Source organism: Temnothorax americanus, unplaced genomic scaffold (assembly GCF_048541705.1).
Source record: "Temnothorax americanus isolate GAGA-0224 unplaced genomic scaffold, ASM4854170v1 Scaffold117, whole genome shotgun sequence".
NCBI classification, from domain to species: Eukaryota; Metazoa; Arthropoda; class Insecta; order Hymenoptera; family Formicidae; genus Temnothorax; species Temnothorax americanus.
In genome coordinates this window covers 28,835-51,894 of record NW_027509250.1, presented here as the reverse complement: position 1 = coordinate 51,894, position 23,060 = coordinate 28,835, and the positions used below count along the sequence as shown (strand labels likewise).

At 36.7% G+C, this 23,060-nt stretch overlaps 1 protein-coding gene, 1 long non-coding RNA gene and 1 pseudogene across 5 annotated transcripts; all 3 read left to right on the top strand.

Annotated features, from left to right (window-relative positions):
• The first annotated feature begins 2,615 nt into the window (after positions 1–2,615).
• Positions 2,616–12,315, top strand: LOC143908848 (uncharacterized). The gene is made up of 3 exons (XR_013260273.1): positions 2,616–3,380; positions 10,415–10,482; positions 11,449–12,315. It is a non-coding gene; the product is annotated as an uncharacterized LOC143908848 (long non-coding RNA).
• Positions 7,257–8,872, top strand: LOC143908843 (brefeldin A-inhibited guanine nucleotide-exchange protein 2 pseudogene; annotated as a pseudogene). The gene is made up of 2 exons (XR_013260270.1): positions 7,257–8,622; positions 8,736–8,872. The product of XR_013260270.1 is annotated as a brefeldin A-inhibited guanine nucleotide-exchange protein 2 pseudogene (transcript).
• Positions 12,316–13,475: 1,160 nt separating the features above from the next.
• LOC143908844 (sugar transporter SWEET1) lies at positions 13,476–20,158 on the top strand. 3 transcript variants are annotated; one of them, XR_013260271.1, is made up of 7 exons: positions 13,528–13,756; positions 15,809–15,886; positions 16,409–16,532; positions 16,625–16,780; positions 16,892–17,011; positions 17,146–17,331; positions 19,579–20,158. XR_013260271.1 is itself a non-coding variant. In XM_077426669.1 (6 exons), the coding sequence occupies exons 1-6, from the start codon at positions 13,626–13,628 to the stop codon at positions 17,257–17,259; spliced, it is 495 nt and encodes a 164-aa protein (XP_077282795.1). In that variant the 5' UTR covers positions 13,476–13,625; the 3' UTR covers positions 17,260–20,158. The 3 variants fall into 3 exon arrangements, 2 of the variants coding, with proteins under 2 accessions (XP_077282795.1, XP_077282793.1); XM_077426669.1 differs by having other exon boundaries at positions 13,476–13,756; positions 16,409–16,443; positions 16,764–16,780; positions 17,146–20,158; XM_077426667.1 differs by having other exon boundaries at positions 17,146–20,158.
• The last annotated feature ends 2,902 nt before the right edge of the window (positions 20,159–23,060 follow it).

Here is a 23,060-nt window from a genome sequence, read left to right as displayed (position 1 = left end):
AGCAAGGCGTACGATCACAAGATGGCGACGGCGGCAGAGTGGGAATGTCCGCATTATACAACTGACAGTGTTGACTAAAGTTTATAAATACATATATATTATTATTTCTTGTGATCAAGATAAGTAGAAATATCTTTTCTGTGTTGTTAAATAACTGCATTGGAAACTTTACTGACATTGTGGGTTGCTTATTTGTACCCTGCACACATATATGCAGCCTAATCTTTTCATCCGTGTCGGATTCTCATTGGGTGCGTTCAGCCGATACTCCGCTAGCCTAGCAATCGCGAGCAGTCGCTCGTTTGGTAGCGGTTTTGATTTGCAACCGCCGCTTAGCGCTATCGAAGTATCGGCTGGACTGCTCTTAGCGGTTGGTAGCGGTCGCCATCTTTTTGTAAGTCGAACCTGTCGAACATAACCGCGAATATCTCGTTGTGCGACGACGACGACGATCTTGTACTCACAAACAATACGCGTAACGAGCTCGAGAGCGACGACAAGAGCCTGCAGGAATATTGATAGAGAACGAGCTGGCGCTGAGGATCTGCTTGAGCAGCACCGACGACGAAGCCGTCGAGGAAACCGAGAACGTCGTCATCCAACCGAAGACGATCAAGAGGATCGTCCTGGACCGCTGGCAGGATCCCGTCGACGTTAACGCGCAATTCACAGCGGCCGAGAGCGAACATTATAGCGATCTCCTAGACGTACCGAGCTCCCAATCATTCCATAACCAGTATGGAAAATATTGATAATTTGGTTTTATATGAATTATTGAATGATGATGATGATGATGAAGATGAGGTCGAAGATTTATTCATTCCTGTTATAAATGGCCAAGGTAAGGAAGTAAAATAATAATGATCGTATTGTTTGTGAGTACAAGATCGTCGTCGTCGTCGCACAACGAGATAATTCACGGTTATGTTCGACTTACAAAAAGATGGCGACCGCTACCAACCGCTAACAACCGCTAACTACTAGCGCTTCTGTCCAGCCAAATTTTTCCGTAGCAAATGGTAGCAAAGCGCTCGCTGCTTACATGCGCTAGGCTAGCGGAGTATCGGCTGAACGCACCAATTATAATTCGTTTATTTGATCTATTTCAGATGAGGCACTGTTCAGTTAGTGGCTGTAATGTAAAGGAAAAGCAAGGCCTTATATTGTTTAAATTTCCAAAAGAACCAAAACGGCGTGCAAAATAGATTTCATTAATGAACCGTCCAAATTGGCAACCTTATGCAAATAGCACAGTTTGCGAAGTATGCATCACTATGTGTTTCTACTGCTGTTAATAAATTTTCTGTTAATAAATTAATCGTACCTTTTTTTCAATGTTTAGATGCATTTTGGCTATATGCAGAGTATATTATTTATGTTATGCTCTTTGGCAGGGTATTTTTATTTTATTTTTATTTTTACATATTTTAAGATTGATAAACCACTAATGTAAATTTACATAAAATAAAGAATATATTGTGAAAATAATAATTCATTTTAAAATTCGAACAATTATACAATTTTATATGTATATGTTGTGACGTTGCGGCCCGCCGCTTCGTGGCAGCGCCCCGCCGCCGTCACAAGGCGCGGAAATTTGCGCCCAGGGACGAGCCAGAGAGGCGACGACGAGATCTCCAGAGGCCAAAAAGTCGATATCGTTTCCGCGTTTTGACTATTCTTTTATTTTCATGTGTAATTATAATGCGCGCGGCGCCTCACCCACACCACGGCGAATCTTCGAGGGAGTACCGATAACGAAAAAGGTCCGGGAGGACCAAGGACCGAGGAGGGGTGGCGAAAGCGGAAACTACAGGGATCACGGGCGGCGAGAGCAACGCGGCAGGCGTGCGGCGAAAGGGGCAGCGATGGACAAGGCCGCCGATAGCGGGGCCCCAGGTACCGGGGAAAACCCGGCCTCAGCAATCTGCCTCCACGGAATACCGGCTCGCGGGGTGACTGATGACCGCCCCGAGGGCAACCGGAGGCACACCGGCCAGAACAAAGTCCAGTCCGCTGCCCAGGGACAAATTGAAGAAGTCGCTACGCCGCCGAGGGACCGTTGCGCGCCCCCGAAGAATCCACCTTACGACGATCCTGGTTAGAATATCGCGCGAGCTTGCAAGCTCGCTCTCGATTGGTTGGCACGCCCCTATGGAAGGGGGTGCCGCATCGATTCCGTTATCGAGCGAATCTAGCGAGACACTCTCAGGGTAGCGTTCCAAAATTCACTCTGGGTAACTAAAATCTATAGTTTACGTCACGTACACTGTAGCATTTTAGTTAACTAGAGTGAATTTTGGAACGCAGCTCTGTCGTCCGTCGGCGAGTCCGAACGTTCTTCTTAAACTACGCGATAGCCGCCCCGAGTCGGGAAAATCGGTTACGCTGCGACGATCCTCTGTACGAGGTGACAGCGAGGAACCCTACGAGGAGACATCACATCGGTGAGGTGGCCCGCAGTAATTAATATCGGGATGTAAAGCCACGACGCCGCCCTCCGGTGCACGCTCTTGTCCGGGAAAACGTTGTAACATCGCGACGCGCACGGTCCCTGGAGACCGCGTATCGAATGGCGATCGACAGCGAGAGCGAAGGGCCTCGGGATGGTAAGTATCGTGGCCGCGGAATTGAAATAAAGACGCGATTGCGAGCCTCTGGAGATCGCGATAGATTTGTGGCGAAATCTGGGTAAATCTGAAGAATAGTGGCCTCCTCACCGATTTTGTTCAACTTGGACTTAATCGACGCGTTTTTGCACGAAACGACCGAATCTGGCAGAAAAAAGTGTCGCTCTGCCCCGCGAAGCGAGATATTAACGGTTAAAGTTGACGACTATCAGGTTATGATTCCTGTCATACCGACGCGATGTAGCGACTGGTAGCGACCACGAACATGCCCTGTGGCCGCACGCGCATGCAAAAGAAGGTCACGTGACAACTGTCTGCTTGGTAAGTACATACATATTTATGTGTACTTTTCACATACCAACTATTCTCTGCTTTAACAAATTATTTATGTTTCGTTAACTTAAACGCTTAATATTTGTAACAGAAATAATTTGTTAAAGCAGAGAATAGTTGGTGTATGAATAGTACATGTAAATATCATTTCAAATTATGTTACACTTCTGACTTATACCAACCAAACAGTTGTCACGTGATCTGCTGCATGCGCGTGCGGCCACTGAGCATGCGCGTGTGGCCGCAGGGCATGATCGTAGTCGCTGCATCTCGTCGGTATGACAGGAATCATAACCTGATTCCTGTCAACTTTAACCGTTAGTATCTCGCTTCGCAGGGCAGAGCGACACTTTTTTCTGCCAGATTCGGTCGTTTCGTGCAAAAACGCGTCGATTAAGCCCAAGTTGAACGAAATCGGTGAGGAGGCCACTATTCTTCAGATTTACCAAATTTTACTTCATTTTTACATTCAAGCACACTACACTTCATTTTTCACTTGAAATATGCAAAGACAGAGGAAATATCGTGTAAACATTACAGGCTTTATTTACGGTTATGTCTATCTCACGGATGTGCTCACAGATACACCACACATACATGTATATTGAGTTAGTGTTGGTGACGCCGCCATGACAGGACTGGACGCCATGGCGCCATCTGCCCCGAGTTTTACACCAAACATTCCTAATTGACGCCAGCGTCAATTGAAATTCATGAAAAGGAAAACAGCGTCAAAATTTCGGCGTCTTCGCGCTGCTTTGGCTTTGACGCTTAAAGCTGAGAAAATCCAGCATTCTTTGCTTGACGCTAGCGTCAGATCGAAATCACGTGATCTCGCGATACGCTGAAACGAGCGTCCCATGAATTCGCACCTTTAAAGTCAACTTTCCGTCGACTTTTATGAGTCGACTTCTAGTCGACTTCTAAAAATGACGGAAAGTTGACTAAGTCGACTTCTAAATAGTCCACTTTTAAAAAAGGCGTGTTAACTGATGAGTGAATATCGTTTGTATCAAAAAATTGAAGCCTCTTTTCCGCGATGCCGATTGGTTATCTCGATTGATTGCCGCGCCATAGCTTTGCTTCATCCCGTGAGGGACTGTCATTGCGAAGTGTTGCGAAGTGTGGCGAATTTCGTGCGTGTAGTGCGTCTGAGTGCGTCGTGTGTGTTGTGATGTGACAGCTCGCGTCGTGTCGCGAGGTTAATATTATTTCACTTTTTCGCGATGCCGATTGGTTCTCTTGCTGCGCTTGCTTCATTTGCAGCTGTCATTGTATATTTTGACAGTTGTGTGTATCAAGGGTTAATATATAGTAATAGCATAATGTTAAAGCTAAATAGCGCGCGCGAAGCGCGCGTCTGTAGTGTCTAGTCGACTATAAAAAGACGGAAAATAGTCAAGCGGCGCGTCATGCATCATCAATATGGCGGTGAATCTCGAGGCTCGAGGAGGCTGGAGGAGCAAATTAAAGTTTACGCGAGTGCAAGGCTGCAAGGAATACATGCCGCGAGACAGGACACGATAAGACGTCGAAAAGCGCCGCGCTATCAACCACCGCCACGAAACGTCGTCGTCGTCAACATTGTCTCCCCGTTGACTTCCTCGATTAGATCAGAATACTGGAATTTGACTGTATGTATGTTGCAATATGTTTGAAACGGTTGTCTACAACAAGAATTGTTACAGAATGCCGTTACTAACCGACATGGAAGCGAAATTGCTGCGCCAGATAGTTCTTGCAGGTATGGCGGATCTAAAAAAAGATCAGAATAAGGCCAAGTGGAAACATGCTTACAGGTTAGGTATGGTGTGTTATTAATTATCATCGATAATTAAGACCTATTGAATGCGACCTCTCCATTCTGAACCATCTTTCAGAACACCATCAGAAATAGAGGAACCTGTGTTCATGCGTTCTACGAAAAATCAGTCCGGAATAGGTAGTTTATAAAAAGGTGTACGAAACGAATAAGATGTATATGCGAGGTGTCACGGCGATAGAACCCGAATGATTGCCGAAATTCGCTTCCATGCTATGCCATCTTAGTGAACCATTGGTTGATCCACCGCCAAGGTATTTTTATCACAATTGTTGCTTTATAATGTTTTCCCTATTTATTTATAAAGATATTAATCTTCATTATGATCGAATATTATTCTCATTTATAGATATAATTAAGGAACCAGGAAGATCATTTGCCGCGTGTCTGGTACATTTGGAAAGGCCGGATAGGCACTACCATTGATGGATATAGAGCATCTGTGGATGGTGTGAAGTGGTTCGCGTATTTTTTCTTGGGCGGTCAAGTGTACCCTAAGCTGAAATGATTTGTTCCGTCGCTGCTGACGACACCTGGGAGCATCACCAAGTCATGGGCCAGGTAAATCGTTATTATATCTCCTTTCGATTTCACGTTGATTCATTGAATAGATTAACATCAATTCAATATGATTTTTTCAGGTTGATACCACGCACTCAAGCAATAGTACAAACGCTGCAGTCGCAGGGAGTCGTGTCCAAATACAAACTGCTAGAAATCTGGGGTTTGGATGAAAAATATGAGATTTTAATTTATAAAATAATATTTAGATATTATCATAGAGTAGACTTCTATACAATTCTAGACCGCTGACAGGCATCTCGGCCATGATGCTTGCCGCCATGTTGATTTTAGTCAAGATATGCTATACTACAGATTTTATACAAGTGGTTTTATAGAAGATTTCTATACAAGACTCTGGCATATACAGAATGTCCAAAAGAAAGGGTTTAATACTACAGGAGTAGTGGTTCGATTTCGGGATTTAAGTACGCTACACGTTGAAGGCATGACTTAGAAACTTATTGATAACATGTACCAATATTTAGCACAAAAACATTCGCCTGCTTCGTTATGTACTGTAATAACGAATGCAGATAAACGCACATCATGAGCAACTGAACACCCGATAGTGACTTATTGTTAATTCAATATGGCCGCACCCTTTACTAACACTTGCACCTTGCACTCGCATCAGCTTTTCGGCAGTGCATCCATAGATGTTAATGGTCTAGTATAATAGTCTGTGGATATTATATATTTATAATTTTAGTTCTGTTGTCAGCTTACAAGAAGTGGCTGCCGGAATCCGCGCACGCAGAAGTGGCACAGATATGACGGCACACAGTGGCCGCCTTTGTAATTAAGAATAAAACATTAGGATTGTAATTATACAGTTCTTTAAATAATTAAATTATTTTATATATGAAAAAAATTGAAATGCATCAGTTTTAGCTCTCCAGCACAGGATCGATTGTGTATCTTGAAATAATGAGGTAAAAATTACAAAATTGAGAAAATTTATTAGCGTATCTACGATTTTATTTATCAAAATCGAATAAAATCTGTTAACTTTTGTTATTTTTACCTCGTTTCAAGATACACAACCGACCTCCAGACGTACGTACGCGGCGGTTTATTTTATCGACTTTACTTTAAAAGTTGGCGGGAAGTCGACTTTCCGTCATGTATGTGACGGGAAGTCGACTTTTTGCTCTTAGGGTGTTCAATTATAGTTGAATTTGAGGAGAATAATTGGTTGTGATTGGTCAATTTCTTAGGGTTTAGGGCTTAAGGCTGATTTATAGAGGCCGTAACTGTTGATTAAGCCGTAATCTTTAAGAAATTGACCAATCACAGTCGAATGTGAGAAGAACAATCGAATGTGATTGGTCATTTTCTTAAAGATTATAGCTTAAATCAACGGTTACGGCCTCTATAAATCAGTCTTTAAAACACCTATTGTAGACGGTGATAGACGGGATTCGTATGTATTTGACCGGAAATGAATATCCGGGAAAGAATCTACCATATGAAATCGTTTGTATTTCGTATGAAGACTTTTGAAGTGCAATTGAAAAGGTTTGTGAGTTATTCGTTTAATTGTAATTAATTAATTATTTTTACACCATGCATTTAGCCGAAATAGATAAATTAATAAAAGTTTTTATACGGAATCGTTTGTATTTTATATGAAGAGTTATGAAGTGTGATTAAAAAGGTTTGTGAGTCACCCAGATAATTTTAATTAAATATTTATAAACTCGGTAATTAGCCGAAATATATATTTTTAGTTATTTATGTTAAAAGAAGAAGGCGATAGTGTTCCCGAAGGTCCGTCTGCAATCAGAATTAATATAAACGTTTTAAAAATTATTTTATAGTGAAATAAATAAATATACAGACTAATAAGCCTGTAATTATAAGCGATAGTTGCTAATTAAGTTTGTGACTAATATTCTGTCTTGCAGAGGACCTCCGTAACGAGATCAAAGATGTACCAGCTGTGCAGGGTAAAGAGGTTATCTCAAACGCTCTGCCACAGCCCAATTGAGCGACTCAAATGTCATCACATAGTGATGTCATTACCGCTGAGAAGTACTTCTTGCCATTTGAATCAGCATGTCAGAGCTAGTAACTACGGATTGTGGTGACACAGCACTGGACTGCCTGCAGAAGTTAATCGCATATAGCCATCTCACTGGCAATGTGCCTAATTCAACGGAGCCTAACAAGCTGCTGATTGTGCGCATTGTCGAGACAATCTGCGGTTGCTTCACCGGTCCATAGACCGATGAGGGTGTGCAGCTGCAGATTATTAAAGCTCTGCTGACTGTAATGACAAGCCAGCGGAGGTGTGGAGGTACACGAGAGTACGGTACTGTTAAACAATTCGTACTGTTTACAACGTTTACTTGGCGTCGCGCAACCTGGTGAATCAAACAACAGCCCGTGCGACTCTCACGCAGATGATCAACGTGATCTTTGCGCGAATGGAGACTCAGGCGGAGGAAGAGATCGTGAGGCTTGATGGGGAACATCAGCAGGAGGGTTCTGTCATAGCAAACGGCGAAACTGAAGCCAAGGTTAGTCCAGAGAATGCTCCTAGTAATGATAACATTGATTCTCAAACAATTGTCAAGAGTATTCTTGATGATGTAGTAAAATCCGTGGTGCCATTGGAAGAGGAAGTCAGTTTGGAGAACGGTAGTCCGGAGAACAACGGTGACGAGGCAGCCACTGAGAATGACAACATGGTAACTGCAAAATTCACCCATGTGCTGCAAAATGATGCAGTCCTGGTGTTTCGCGCTCTCTGCAAGCTCTCTATGAAACCGCTGCCGGACGGCACTCCCGATCCAATATCGCACGAGCTCCGTTCCAAGATCTTGTCGCTTCAGTTACTTCTGGGAATCTTGCAGAATGCCGGTCCAATATTGCGCTCTAACGAGATGTTTGTTATCGCCATTAAACAGTACTTGTGTGTCGTGCTGTCAAAGAATGGCGTGTCTTTGGTGCCGGAAGTGTTCGAGCTGTCGTTAGCGCTGTTCCTGGCGCTGCTCGCCCGTTTCAAGATGCACCTCAAGATGCAGATTGAGGTGTTCTTTAAGGAGATCTTTATGAACATCCTCGAGACCTGTAGCAGCTCTTTTGAGCACAAGTGGATGGTCATACATGCGCTTACGAAGATCTGTGCGGATGCCCAGAGCGTCGTCGACATCTACGTTAACTACGATTGCGATTTCAGCAGCGAATCTCTTCGAGAAGCTTGTCAATGATCTCTCTAAGATTGCTCAAGATTGTCAAGCTCTGGAGCTAGGTGCATCGCCAAATCAGGTGCGTTATAAGAAAGAGGATGACAGGATAGGTGTATTATTTGGAACAGAGAATGTTCTTCGAAACAAGCAATATAAAGTTTTGTTTGTAATATTAGTGTCTTGCTCTTTCAGGAGAAATCCATGCGCATTCGTGGTCTCGAGTGCCTCGTGTCTATTCTGAAATGCATGGTGGAGTGAAGTCGGGATCTTTACGTAAATCCCAGCGTGCCAGCGGATCAGCAACTATTGTCACATCCACCGGATACGATGCCGGAGACCCCGCTACCGCGTTACGGCAGCGCTGGCAGCCTCTCGTCGGCCAACTCCAGTCTCCAGTCTGATTGGCAACAAAGAGGTGCCGGACTCGCCGGAGCAGTATGAAGTACAGAAACAAAAGGAGGTATGGGAGGCCGATATCAAGATCTTTAGTTGGAAGCCCGGCAAGGGTGTGCAGTACTTGCAGGAGCAAGGACTGCTCGGTACTTCGCCGGAGGACGTGGCCAGGTGGCTGCACCACAATGCGCTCTATCTAAATGAAGGTGGAGATGTATATAGGGACCAGCTTTTTCACGGTCACATCAAAAAGTTAGCAAAGGTCGTAACTCATCCAAATCACAAGGACCTACACATTTTAAAAGTTCATCATTACGAATGCCATTGGTCATGGGCGCAGGCTGAATTGGCTGTGATATCGGCGTATAAGACTCCTAGGGATAAGTTGCAGTGTGTATTTCGTTGCGCGACTACCATCATGAATCCCCATGGCGTCGGAGAAAGGCATACCTGCTGCCGACGATCTGACTCCCGTGCTGGTCTATGTCATAATCAAGGTATGCAATTAAAAAGAGAATTGTGATTTTAGTAAGAAGAGTGATGGTTAACGTTTGCTTAATTTCAGACTAATCCGCCGTCGTTGTATCGACTGTTCAATATGTAGACAGCTTTTACGGGAATCGATTGGAGGGAGAGGAACAACATTGGTGGACGCAGTTCTGCGCCGCGATCGAGTTAAGACAATGGATTAACAGTTTCTCAAGAGTATCACGATAAATAAGATTAGATTCGATGCTGGTGATAATGTAGAAATGTATCATAATCATAATTTGACGATTTCATAAAGAAGAAGACCAATATCTTTGTGTAAAGCTAGCTGAACAGTTTTATGCTTTCAGTATCTTAATTAAAATTCTTAAATAGCCTCTTAAATAGTCTAACTGTTAGTTCTTTCGTACGTTATTATGTAACATTAGCAAAGACTGAATCAGATTATACGTAAAGTGTGGCTTTATCTTTATTTGTAACTCTATTGTACAAATTCACAGGACATCGAAAAAAAAAAAGAAACGTTTAGATATTCTATAATTTATGTGTAAACAATAAAGAACTTATAGAGATTGATAACCATTTTAGCAGGATAAACTGTGTTGGCGTACTCTTTCTACATGCGTACCTTGTACCTTCCCCAAGAGCCGAGACTCAAACCAGATCCGTGAAAAATATCGCCACTTTCGTAGAGTTTTTGTACAGTTTTACTCTAGGAATATCGCGAGAGAAAGAAAGACTTCGGAGATTTTTATCTGAATCGATCGACATAAAGAGAGAGCATAGTAAAGAAGCTAGCTTTCGAGAATTTGAACGCATAATACTTTGTTATAATACTATGAGCGAATTAGTTTACGTCACTCTGTCAAGTTTTAATATTAAATTACTAATAATATATCGATATCGGTAGTTTAATAATAATAATACATTAAAAGTGCTCAAATTAAAAGTAGGGCAATCCTAATAAACGACTGTAAAAAAAATTCAAGGTGGAACGCAATGGACAATTCGGTTGCTCTGACATGCTAACTTAAATGGCAAGAAGTACTTCTCAGCGGTAATGACATTTAAGTCTTTTAATTGGGTTGTGGCAGGGCGTTTGAGATAACCTGCTCTTTACCCTGCACAGCTGGTACATCTTTACAAACTTAATTAGCAACTATCGCTTATAGCTACAGACTTATTAGCCTGTATATTTATTTATTTCAGTATAAAATAATTTTTAAAACGTTCATATTTAAGGTAGTCGTCTCGTCAGGGCATGTATTAGATAAAGTTTTCGATTTTGGATTTTATATCAAATTATATGATCAGCTTTGCAGTCGATTTTTTCTGTGGCTCCTTACCGACTATTTACTCTAGAAAATCGATCTCGAAAATCACAAATTTTGCATTACTTCATACAGACGGCCAGAAAAAGAAGGCTCTATCACGGTTTCAATCACATATTTTTCGCATTTTTCGATTAGATGAAGTGAGAAAAAACATTGCTTTTTGTACATTAGATTTCGAAGAATCCGATGCAACCATAAAATATATAGTTTACCGGAGATTTCGCTGCTAATTTTTTAGTTTATTTTAGTGAAAATGCGGTAATCGAGCAGACATTCTTTGGTCGAGGTAAGGTTGGGAAGACTTGGCAAGCCGCTGGCTAATCACTGTAGTTGCAGGTTATGAGGCTCGTCTTTCTTAGCCGAATTGGATAGTAATTGACACCCCTGTCATGCGTTTTGAAACCCTTTCTCAGTAATTGTCAAAATTCAATCGAAAAGGAGATGTAACCTCACTTGTAACCTTTCTCGACGACTCGCATGATCAGCTGATCAAAACGGAGTCAAATGAGAAAAATCACATAATTTGGAAAAAGTAACATACTTTGGCACGTATGAAATTTTACACCATAATTCATAAAATTATTTTTCCCTTAGCAAAAATTGCCTGAAATATATTTCTGAACGTGAAAACCTACAAACAGTCACATGACTAGCACGTAGCGAGACGCCTACCTTAATTCTGATTGCAGACGGACCTTCGGGAACACTAGCGCCTTCTTCTTTTAACATGAATAACTAAAAATCTATATTTGGGCTAATTACCAAGTTTATAAATATTTAATTAAAATTATCTGAGTGACTCACAAACCTTTTTAATCACACTTCATAACTCTTCATACAAAATACAAACGATTCCGTATAAAAACTTTTATTAATTTATTTATTTCGGCTAAATGCATGGTGTAAAAATAATTAATTAATTACAATTAAACGAATGACTCACAAACCTTTTCAATTGGACTTCAAAAGTCTTCATACGAAATACAAACGATTTCATATGGTAGATTCTTTCCCGGACATTCATTTCCGGTCAAATACATACGAATATAGACGGGCACTAAAACAAAGACTAGGGCTTAAAGCACCTATTGTAGATGGGGACTTAAGTGCCCATCAGCAGGTGTTTTAAGCCCTAAGCCCTAAAAAATTGACCAATCACAGTCAATTATTCTCCTCAAATTCAACTGTCGTTGAACAATTTATTAATGCTTAGGGCTTAAAACACCTATTGTAAACCGGGACTAAAGCCGTCGTACACAAATCAACGTAAAGTGTATGTACACATGTTTAATATAAACAAGTTAAGTCACGAAATCTTCAATATTCTTTATTGTATTATTTGGTAAAATGTGTATTGAGCATTTTATTAGTCGAAAAATTTGCATTTTACTTTAGATTAGAGATTAAATGTATGTACAATGGCTTTATAAGTGCGGTCTACAACTTTGCTTTAGTGCCCGTCTACAATAGGTGTTTTAAGCCCTAAGCTTTAAGAAATTGATCAACCACAGTCAATTATATTCTCCTCAAATTCAACTGTGATTGAATAGAGGCTCTTTAGCGGTCTACAATGCGAGTCGTAAAGACGTGAGTCGTAAGAATTGACTAATCACAATCGAATTTGAGGAGAATAATCGACTGTGATTGGTCAATTCTTACGACTCACTACTTTACGACTCGCGTAGACTTAGCATTATGGCTTAAAACACCTATATTGTAGATGGGTACTTAGGGCCAATTTCACCAATCACGGTTAGCTTAACCGATGGTTAAAATTAGCGGTATTGACCAATACTATTGGTCAATACCGCTAATTTTAACCATCGGTTAAGCTAACCGTGATTGGTGAAATTGGCCCTAGAGAGTATTTAAGCTCTAAGCCGTAAGAAATTGACTAATCACAGTGGAATATGAGAAAAATACTCGACTGTGATTGGTCAATTTCTTACGGCTTAGAGCTTAAATACCTTCTTGTAGACAGTGGGTCGATTGTGTATCTTGAAATGAGGTAAAAATTACAAAAGTGAGGAAATTTACTAGCGTATCTACGATTTTATTTGTCGAAATCTAGTAAAATCTGTTCACTTTTATTAATTTTTACCTCGTTTCAAGGAGGCCGATTACGTATTTTTTTTTTAGATGAAAATGCGAAAAGTGAGAGAATTTACTATAGTATCTACGATTTTATTGGTTGAAATCTAGTAAATCTGTTCATTTTTCGCGTTTTCACCTCGTGAAAAGATACGTAATAGGCCCATACAGATACACAATCGACCCCCGCACTAAAATGCCCGTATCAGACTACGGATTGGGATTGAGATTGGATTGAAATTAGACCAATCAGAGCAAAGTTTACTAAACTTGAAATCAGTTTTCTCTGTTCTGATTGATTAAATTTCAATCCAATCTCAATCCCAATCCGTAGTCTATAGGCTTACAACGTGCACTGAGTGTGCACTGGTGCGTCCAACCGATTTCGCTATATGAATACCGGCCATTAATTTTGATGTAGCCACAGTATAAAGCCCCTTGCACAATGCCAGGCAATAGGCAATAGGAACAGGAAATAACTAAAAAATCGTTAATTACAACCTAAAAAATTCGAATGCTATGATTGGTTGGCAACAGGCAATAGGCACAGAATTTCCAACGTGACGAAAAACTCTGTGTCTATTGCCTGTGTCACTGTTTATTCTGCATTTATACATGATTTCTGATTTCTATTCCCTGTTCCTATTGCCTATTGCCTAGCATTGTGCAAGGGGCTTAATACTGTGTTCCACCATGCTGTGACGTAGCCATAGACATTGGTATATGTCTATGGATGTAGCATTTTACATTGATAACAATTGATAGTAATTGATAGATGTTAATGCTAGTCAGAGTTGAGAGTATACCTAGTCGAAGCAAATCAAGAAAAATGGTCCTAGAAGATTATAAAGAAATTGTGGGATTTTGTGCCATGTTTACTACGATGGTACAAATGTTATCGGGAACGTAAGTGTGTTACGATAATAAATATTTTTTTATCGTCTTTCTCCATTTAGGTACGTAAACTCATATGTATCATACATTATGTAATCGATCATTAATTAATACGTGTATGTGTATGTTTGTGCGTATACAGGGTGAGTCATCTAAAACCGACCACCTGAATAATTCCCACAGTTTTGGAGATAGGAAGAAATGCTTCAAGTAAAAGTTATGTGGTATCGGGGGACATTTCGGAAGTAAACATTTTTTTCCAGGTGGAGGTGCTTAGGAAATTTAAAAGTCATCTTTATTTTTTGAAATGGATTTTTGAACACCTACGATTGAAGCTTTTTTCAAGACAGTTTCAATGGTCATGGATATTCAAGACATGAGAAAATAAGTTAAAAAATGAAAATTTATTCTGAATATTTCTAAAACAGAATACTCGCGGTTTTATTAATTCAATCAAACCGAAATTATTATTTATGTTTAAAGCGTCGTCTACAATACACGGAGTAAGCGTGGAGTAAGGAGTAAGAGTAGGCGTAAAAGGGCTATTTTCGGTTTAAGAGAGCTGGCGTAAGAGTGTAAGCGAAATAAATTAATTTTATTTATTACTCTTACTCCTACTCTTATACTTACGCTCGGCCAATCAAGACAGGCTATAATGCTTACTCCTGCCTACTCTTACTCCTTTCCACGCTTACTCCGTGTATTTTAGACGACGCTTGATGCGTGACCGTGATCGGTGTTACTTCATTTAAGCTACAAAGGTTATTTAATAATTCAAAACTACAGATGTTCAAAATGGTGACCGCCCACAGCAAGACAATGTCTAAATCGATCACCCACAGACTGTATTACACATTGAATTGTATCAGTTGCAGTACAAGCTTATATGAGTTCCTTTATGTCTTCTTTTGTACTCGGTGCATCACGATACACATCTGTTTTTAATTTTCCCCATAGAAAGAAATCTAATGGTGTCAAGTCCGCGCGGTGATTATGGTGGCCATTTACGATTTCCCGAAAATCATTCAATCCAATGATTTTTGAATTTTCTATTGAATCAACCTTCCACCGAAATTTGTTTACATTTACATTAAATGGTTTTGTTATAGAATAACTTTTGTAGCTTAAATGAAGTAACACACGGTCACGCATTAAACATAAATAATAACATTTCGGTTTGATTAAATTAATAAAACCGTGAATATTCTGTTTTGGAAACATTCAGGATAAATTTTCATTTTTTAACATTTCTCATGTCTGTGACTTTGAATATCTATGACCATTGAAACTGTCTTGGAAAGGCTTCAATCGTAGGTGTTCGAACATCCATGGTTCCATTTTAAAAAATAAAGATGACATTCAAATCTTCTAAGCACCTCTACTTGGGAGAAAATGTTTACCTCCACAATATGTCCCCCTCGATACCACACAACTTTAAATTAAAGTATTTTTTCTTATTTTTAAAACTGTGAGAGTTATTCCGGGTGGCCGGTCTTAGGTATGACTCACCCTGTATATCATGACTGATATAATAAAAATTTTATTCTGGAATTCAAAGGAAACTTGACATAATGCACTGTTTCTTGCAAATTAAATATAAAATATTTTTTAAATTTTAGTTTCTTACAAATATTCATTAACTTTTATAAATATTAAGAAACATTTAGAAAGTATTTAAAAAAATTAGATATATTAGTATTCATTTAATTGGTATCTATAACGACTGATATTGGCTACGTTTACACCCTGAATTTAGGCCGCGGCCTAAATGCCCCGGTGCCGCGGTTTAACCGTGTCCATTGTTATGCTATGCTTATATGCTAAGCTATGCATTTTGTGTGCGATGGCCTTAAAGCTGCAATAACAATTTCATCATATTTTATGACTTATCAGTTTAATATCTGTTTACTATAATATTAATATCTGCTAAGGTAAAGTATAAATCGTTATTAGGTATAATATAATCAAAAATTATGTTTTAGAAAAATGTTTATTTATACTAAATTTTATTACTATAATATTTAGTATATTTAAATTTTATTACTATATTTTTATAATTTACAGACTAATATGTCGCAGCATATATATGAAAGGTTCAGCCAGAGGAGTTGATCCAATGCCCTTTCTTGGTGGCGTAGGATTGTAAGTATACGTATAAATTATATATATGTATATACACAGGGTGTTAAATTTCAAACGTAACAGGTCGAATATTTTGATAACTAAATAAAATATCGGGGTCCGGTTTTTATAGGTTGTATGTTTCAATTGACCTTAACGCCTCCACCTAAGATAAATTTTTTTGTTATCGAAATTTGTCCGTCTTGAAACAATACAACTTAAAAAAAAAAATCGGACCTTGATATTTTATTTAGTTATCAAGGTATTCAACCTGTTACGTTTGAAATTTAACATCCTGTGTATATAAGTTATATTTAATTAAATAAAGCATTAACTAAATTTTGCATATTTTACAATAAATAACGATACATTATTTATATAGCGATACATTTATATAACGATACTTTTAGTACTCTCAGTTAGTAATTAATTGTAAAGATTAAATATTTGTACGTTTATATATTTGTAATAAAATAATAATGTTACAAAAATTGAAAGTAAGTAAACTATATAGATTATGTAACCAAATAAATATTTTTTTAGATGCATATTGATGCTTCGATACGCTTGGATGTTAGGTGATTCTAACATGATAAATGTTAATATATTTGGTTTATTGACAAGCACGATTTATATGATAATATATTACCGTTATGCACCAAATACGGTACTTTTTCTGATACTGATATGTTATTTTAAAATATATTTGATTTGCAATTGATCGACATTTTTTGTTTATTATATATTTTTTATTTTTAGAATGAAGTGCTTAAATTAACATATAAAGTAACAATCTTTGTTGTAATTTTTCTTGTCTATGCACAAATAGAAGATCCAACAAATGTTGAATACAGATTTGGCATTGTTATTACAGTACTTCTCTTACTTTTAATTGCAGCTCCTCTTGTGCATCTTGTGAGTAGATCTTTTTTCTATTTTTTTTCTATACATAGCTTAAAAATTTCTCTAAATATATTTTAATCATATTTAACACGATAGTGTCATAATTAAAATTTGGTTTTTTAGGAAAAGGTTATACAAACAAAAAACACAGAAATCCTTCCATTTCCACTTATCTTTATGGGTACATTAGTTTCATTTCAGTGGTTATTGTATGGCATTATCATCGATAATGTTTTTGTTATTGTAAGTATTCTGTGCAATGTAGTTATTTAAATATTTAAAAAGACACAAAAGATTATTTTATATATATATTATTTTTATATACATTTTATATATATTTTATATACATGTTAATATTGCATCACATATATTTATAGTTTCAGAATGCAGTTGGTTTGACTCTTAATGTAGCTCAACTGTCTCTATTCGTGATATTCCCGTCCAAAATGTCACAAGTTGAATTATTGAATGAGCAGAGTAAAGAAGATTGATTTTTTAAACTTAAAAATAAATTTTTTTTATTTGAAATTATTCTCTATATAGGGTGGTTAAGTACTCTAGTAGTTAAGTATCTTTAAAAGATTTTAAGAGGTGATTTCTCACACAAGCGCGTCACCCGTTTCGTCATCCATCGCAACCAATCAAAACATCTTATTTTATTACATTATTTGTGACGGGATGTTTAGATTGGTTAACAACAGACGACGCGACGCGTGACGCGCTCAGTATTAGAAACAGCCTTAAGACGAAAACTTCATATGACCATATGTTCGAAATGGCTTAAGGTGCAATTTCACACAGCGAATAAAAGCTGGCGTTTTACCCCCACTCCACCGCTACCCAAAGCAGCGTTAAAAAGCTATTCGCTATCGCCCCTATCCTTTTCATGGAGCGAATATTAGCTGGCATTTTACTTCCACTTTACCACAACGCAAAGTAGCGTTAACCCATTGACTGTTTAAGAGAATTTTACTATTTGGGCCAAAAGTGTGTTGAAAAAAAGTTTATCGAATTATTATGAAACTTGATACCCTTATGTTTTTTGGGTCTCTGAATCCGAATATGATGTCAGATTTACAAAATTCAAAATGGCGGATCCAATATGGCGGATCAAAATTACAAAAAATGGTCTGATTTTCATCAAATTTGGTACCCTTATGTTTTTTGGGTCTCTGAATCCGAATATGATGTCAGATTTTCAAAATTCAAAATGGCAGATCCAATATGGCGGATCAAAATTACAAGAAATGTTCTGATTTTCATGAAATTTGGTACCCTTATGTTTTTTGGGTCTCTGAATCCGAATATGACATCAAAATTAAATAATGGCGGGTCCAATATGGCGGATCAAAATTACAAAAAATGACAGCCTCCTCGTGGCACATTCCGGGGTCGTGCATTCAATAAATTTTATATCCAATAAAGTGTGAATTCACCAGCTAATGTCAGGGTACTAAAATTGATTTATTTTCTTCAAAAGTATAATATAATACACTATATCAATCCGTCTTTCAATAATTGCATTCTAGGTAAGTTGTAAATTTTGAAATTTTTTTATTATATTAAGATCTGATACCAAAAAACTTAAAGAATCCAAGTTTAATGAATATCAATACATTTTTTATAATTTTAAAACGCCATATTACATCCGCCATTTTTTAATTTTGATGTCATTCAGATTCAGAGACCCAAAAAACATAAGGGTACCAAATTTCATGAAAATCAGACCATTTTTTGTAATTTTGATCCGCCATTTTGAATTTTGAAAATCTGACTTCATATTCGGATTCAGAGACTCAAAAAACATAAGGGTATCAAATTTCATGAAAATCAGACCATTTTTTGTAATTTTGATCCGCCATATTGGATCCGCCATTTTGAATTTTGTACATCTGACTTCATATTCGGATTCAGAAACTCAAAAAACATAAGGGTACCAAATTTCATAAAAATCAGACCATTTTTTGTAATTTTGATCCGCCATATTGGATCCGCCATTTTGAATTTTGTACATCTGACTTCGGATTCGTAATCAGCGACCCCAAAAACCCCCGTGTAACAAGTTTCAAGCAAATTCAAAAAGTTTTACTTTGTTTTTTCTACGTTGCGGCTATAGCCGTCATACGCACTTTTGGCCACTTTTATTTTTGCGGCTATAGCCGTCATCGACAGTTAAGGGGTTAAAAAGCGACGATTGCTAAGTATATACATGACCTGACATAATCGCAACAAGTATAAAAATGGAGTTGGATTATTATAATCGATACATCGAGTACGTAAAATATTATAGACATACAGTGGCGGTTATAGCTCAAATTAGAAGACGACGTATAGCTGCAGCAGTTGCTGCAATGTTTGTTAAAAAAAATAGAAATAAATATAAGAAGAAAAGGTTTTGGGTAGCTCCGATTTTCAAAAATCGTAATGAACACAGTTTCTTCTTTGCATCGGTTCCAAAATTGATATTGGAGGACATACGATTTCACAATTACTTTCGAATGACTGCATCTCAATTGGAGGAATTATTAGAAAAAATCGCATACAAATTACAGAAGCAGGATTTTATTCGAGAATCTATTTCACCACCAGAACGATTGGTATTAACTTTGAGGTTTTTTTGGCTCAGCCAAATTAAATTTTTTAACTTAGTATATTTTTAGTGTATATATGAAACAATAGGTTTGTTTGCGGTAAACGTATTAGAGCACATTGGAATAGAAATATATTGGAACATGCGACACGAGGAAACCTAATGTTATACATTTTTACTTAATGCATATATATGAATATTATTATATAAAATATTGTAGATATCTTGCTTCCGGAGATTCGATGACATCAATGTCCTATCAATATCTTGTGGGAGTGACAACAGTGACTACTATAATACATGAAATTTGCAAAATAATTTGGGATTATTTGTCCCCTTTGGTTCTTCAATGCCAGCTTGAAGAAAACTGGTTAGATATTGCCAATGATTTCAATGAAAAATGGAATTTTATTTACTGTATTGGAGCCATAGATGGCAAGCACGTTATTATTCAAGTGTGTAAATTGTTACTGTATAATATAACTTAAAAAAAGTACAATTAAAAATAATCCTCATTATTCAAATGGCTTCAAGCCAGGGTCTTGGCGAATTATCATGGAAGATGGATATGCTTTTAGGGAAATTTTAAACTGCGGATCAAATACGAGTTCAAAAGAAAATATAGAATTTCGAAATAAATTTTGCCATTATTTTAATAACGAAGGAGCAGTACCGTGGCAAAATAATAGAACTAAATAAAATTTAAAAAAATAATTTTTATTATGTAAAAAATTTGTGTAATATTATATAATAGATAAAATACTAAAAAATATAAATAAACATTTTTTGATTACAAATAATTTTTTATTACAAAAACCTTTTTCTATAAAAATTATAAAGTTTCCATATATCACAAACTATTATATAATAAACGTATAAATATTATAAACTATATATTATAAACTTTAGTCACTATATATTATAAATTCAGACACATTCTTTAATTAATACTTTGTAGAACTAAATAAAGCTGAAATTAATTTAAATTTCACCGTTGCTTCAAGACGTGTACACAAGACCGTGGCTTCAATTCGCTCAAAGTTGGACTGTGTCGAACTTTAAGCGTTTATTCGCTGGATTCGCCATTTTGGCGAAAATTGATGGAGAGGGGGTAAAACGCCAGCTTTTATTCGCTGCGTGAAATTGCACTTTTAGTTTTAAAAATACAGGGTGTCAAAGTTGAAGGAAAAATTTTGTTATTTCCAAAAGTTTCGAAAAACCACTCGGGTTATTTTGATGAAACTTTGTATATATTTGAAGGACATGAAGACTGATCTTTTGGGACCATACATTATTTTTTATTTAAATTTGAAATATTTGGAAATAACAAAATTTTTTCTTTAACTTTGACATCCTGTATTTTTGAAACTAAGATGTTTCGGACATATGGTCATATGAAGCTTTCGTCTTGAATTTGTGAGAGAAATCACGCCTTAAAATCTTTTTTACAGTACTTAAGGGGATCCTATAGTGACAGTAGTTACCGACATTTCTTTATTACAAGAAATCTTTGAATTGGCTTTACAGAATTGCAAAATTCTTTTACAAAATTAAAGTACGCACAAAAATCTACCCCGCGACATACGATTTCATATCGGGAACGAAAAAAAATTACTAATTTGGGCACATACAGCTGTCACCTGACGACAATAACAAAAATACTGCAGTTTATATATATATATATATATATATATATATATATATATATATATATAAAATGACACCCAGGCGGGGTAGGGACAACATGTAGGAACAATATTGTGTAAATAGAACTGATTCAACGCTTAGAAAAAAAGATTTTCTCTAATAAAGTTTTATTAAGTAAAAGCACATTCAGGTTGATAGGATAAGCAGTATTGCGTGTAGCGAGAGATGGCGCAGCAATCGAACAAGGACAGATGCCTCTCGTTAGACAAGGACAGATATTATAGATATATAACATAGAAAACAGGATTAGAAATGTTGACATTATTGATATCGGGGAAGTTTGGCCTTCACTATTGGATCCCCTTAACTACCACCACCTTGTATATTTACAAATATTATAGATAGCGTTTCATTAAAAATATGTAAAGTTTATAAATACCTTCAAATCAGGGATATATGGAACGATTTTAGCACCTTTTTTACCATTCGTTTAGAGTAAAAACTATTTAAAAAATAATGTTTGCAAGTAAAAGCAGTTACTTCAAAGTACCATTATTTTGTTACATATAAGGCCTGTTCGTTTTTTCTGCACTTTTGAACTAGTGTAATAAAATAAGTTAGAATGAAAGAAAATATATTTGTTTTATTCTAACTTATTTTATTACACTAGTTCAGAAGTGCAGAAAAAAGAAAGCCAATAATTTCTTTTTTTTCCAGTCTTTATCCCCTTTTTTATAAAAGTTTATCGTTCCATATAACCCGGAGGTTGGGGTTATATAAAACAATAACAATTTGTCAAGAAATTATATGAAACAGCTGAAATGACTTTATAAATTAAAATATTTTAATTCTCTACATGAAACGAGAAAAGAGTAAAAATATTTATGGTATGACAAAAGTTAAAAAAAATTTTTTATTAAGAAAATATACAGAAAAATGAAGAGAATTTATTATTTCATATTGGATAAAAAATAAGGGAAAACACTGAAAAAAGTAGAAAAATATTTATTTATATTATTAAGAATAAAAAAATTAATTTTACTATTTACAAATCGGATTTTTAAAGAACAAATTTTTCTTAAATAAAAACAAAACAAACTAACGTAAATATTTTTTTAAGAAATAATAAAATTGTGAACACCTTTACTTATTTATAACGAGTAGATTACAAAAAATTTCTAAATCAAAACATAAAATATAAAAATTCTTGACAGACGTTTTTTTTAAATATAAAGTATGTATGTATACATACACCTCGAAAGATCACTTAATTGGAAATTATAAATTCAATTTGATCCAATGAAATAGTGCATATGTCTGCAATTGTTAGAGAATGGACACGGAGCAATAATTGTAATTGTTAAACGTTAATTATTATCATCATACCTGCGTCCATCGTTGACTAAAAGTTTTCTTCCACGTCTCGAACCACTGTTTTCTCTGTAATAATCATGCATATTATTTTTCCAATTGTAATAAAATATACTGTTTGACATAACAGATAGAACATGACAGGATTACATTACATTCAATTTAATTTAATTAATGCTAACAAGACTTTTATTAATTTACATTAAAATCTAATGTAATTTCGTCATATTCTATTTATTAGTTTAAACAAATTTTACTCCAATAAATTTTTTTAAAACATCTATTTATACTTTTTTATGGGTATATATTATTAACATATATCTTACATTTCTTTTCTAATATTGGTCACTGGTCATTTTACTTATCATTCTCTGCTCATATTCCTCTTCTCCTTTTTCCTCTTTATGACGGGCTTTGTTCCTTACGTCAAATACACGTGCTTACTCTTTCTGGTATTCTAAACTTTTCTGACACCTTGTATAGACTGTCCGTCTGCTCCGATAATGTGTCACTTCGAAACTTTAGGTTATGGCCGTGAGCAGGGACGATCAACTCTCACATGACAGAGTGCGTTCCAAAACTTATAAAAAAAAGTCGGACAACCTTTTTGGCCACCATACACGAAAGAGGCCGAGCGTGGCCGAGCGTATTCGAGTCACGTGTTCTGCGAGCGCCCCACGGGGA

What these genes read in the sequence shown, in the direction of transcription:
- LOC143908844 (XM_077426667.1), top strand. Translation starts at nt 13,626, where the DNA reads ATGTTAATGCTAGTCAGAGTTGAGAGTATACCTAGTCGAAGCAAATCA. An exon ending in TTTCTTGGTGGCGTAGGATT is followed by an intron (nt 15,887 to 16,408) that starts GTAAGTATACGT and finishes ATATTTTTTTAG; the next exon opens with ATGCATATTGATGCTTCGAT. An exon ending in TCGATAATGTTTTTGTTATT is followed by an intron (nt 17,012 to 17,145) that starts GTAAGTATTCTG and finishes ATATATTTATAG; the next exon opens with TTTCAGAATGCAGTTGGTTT.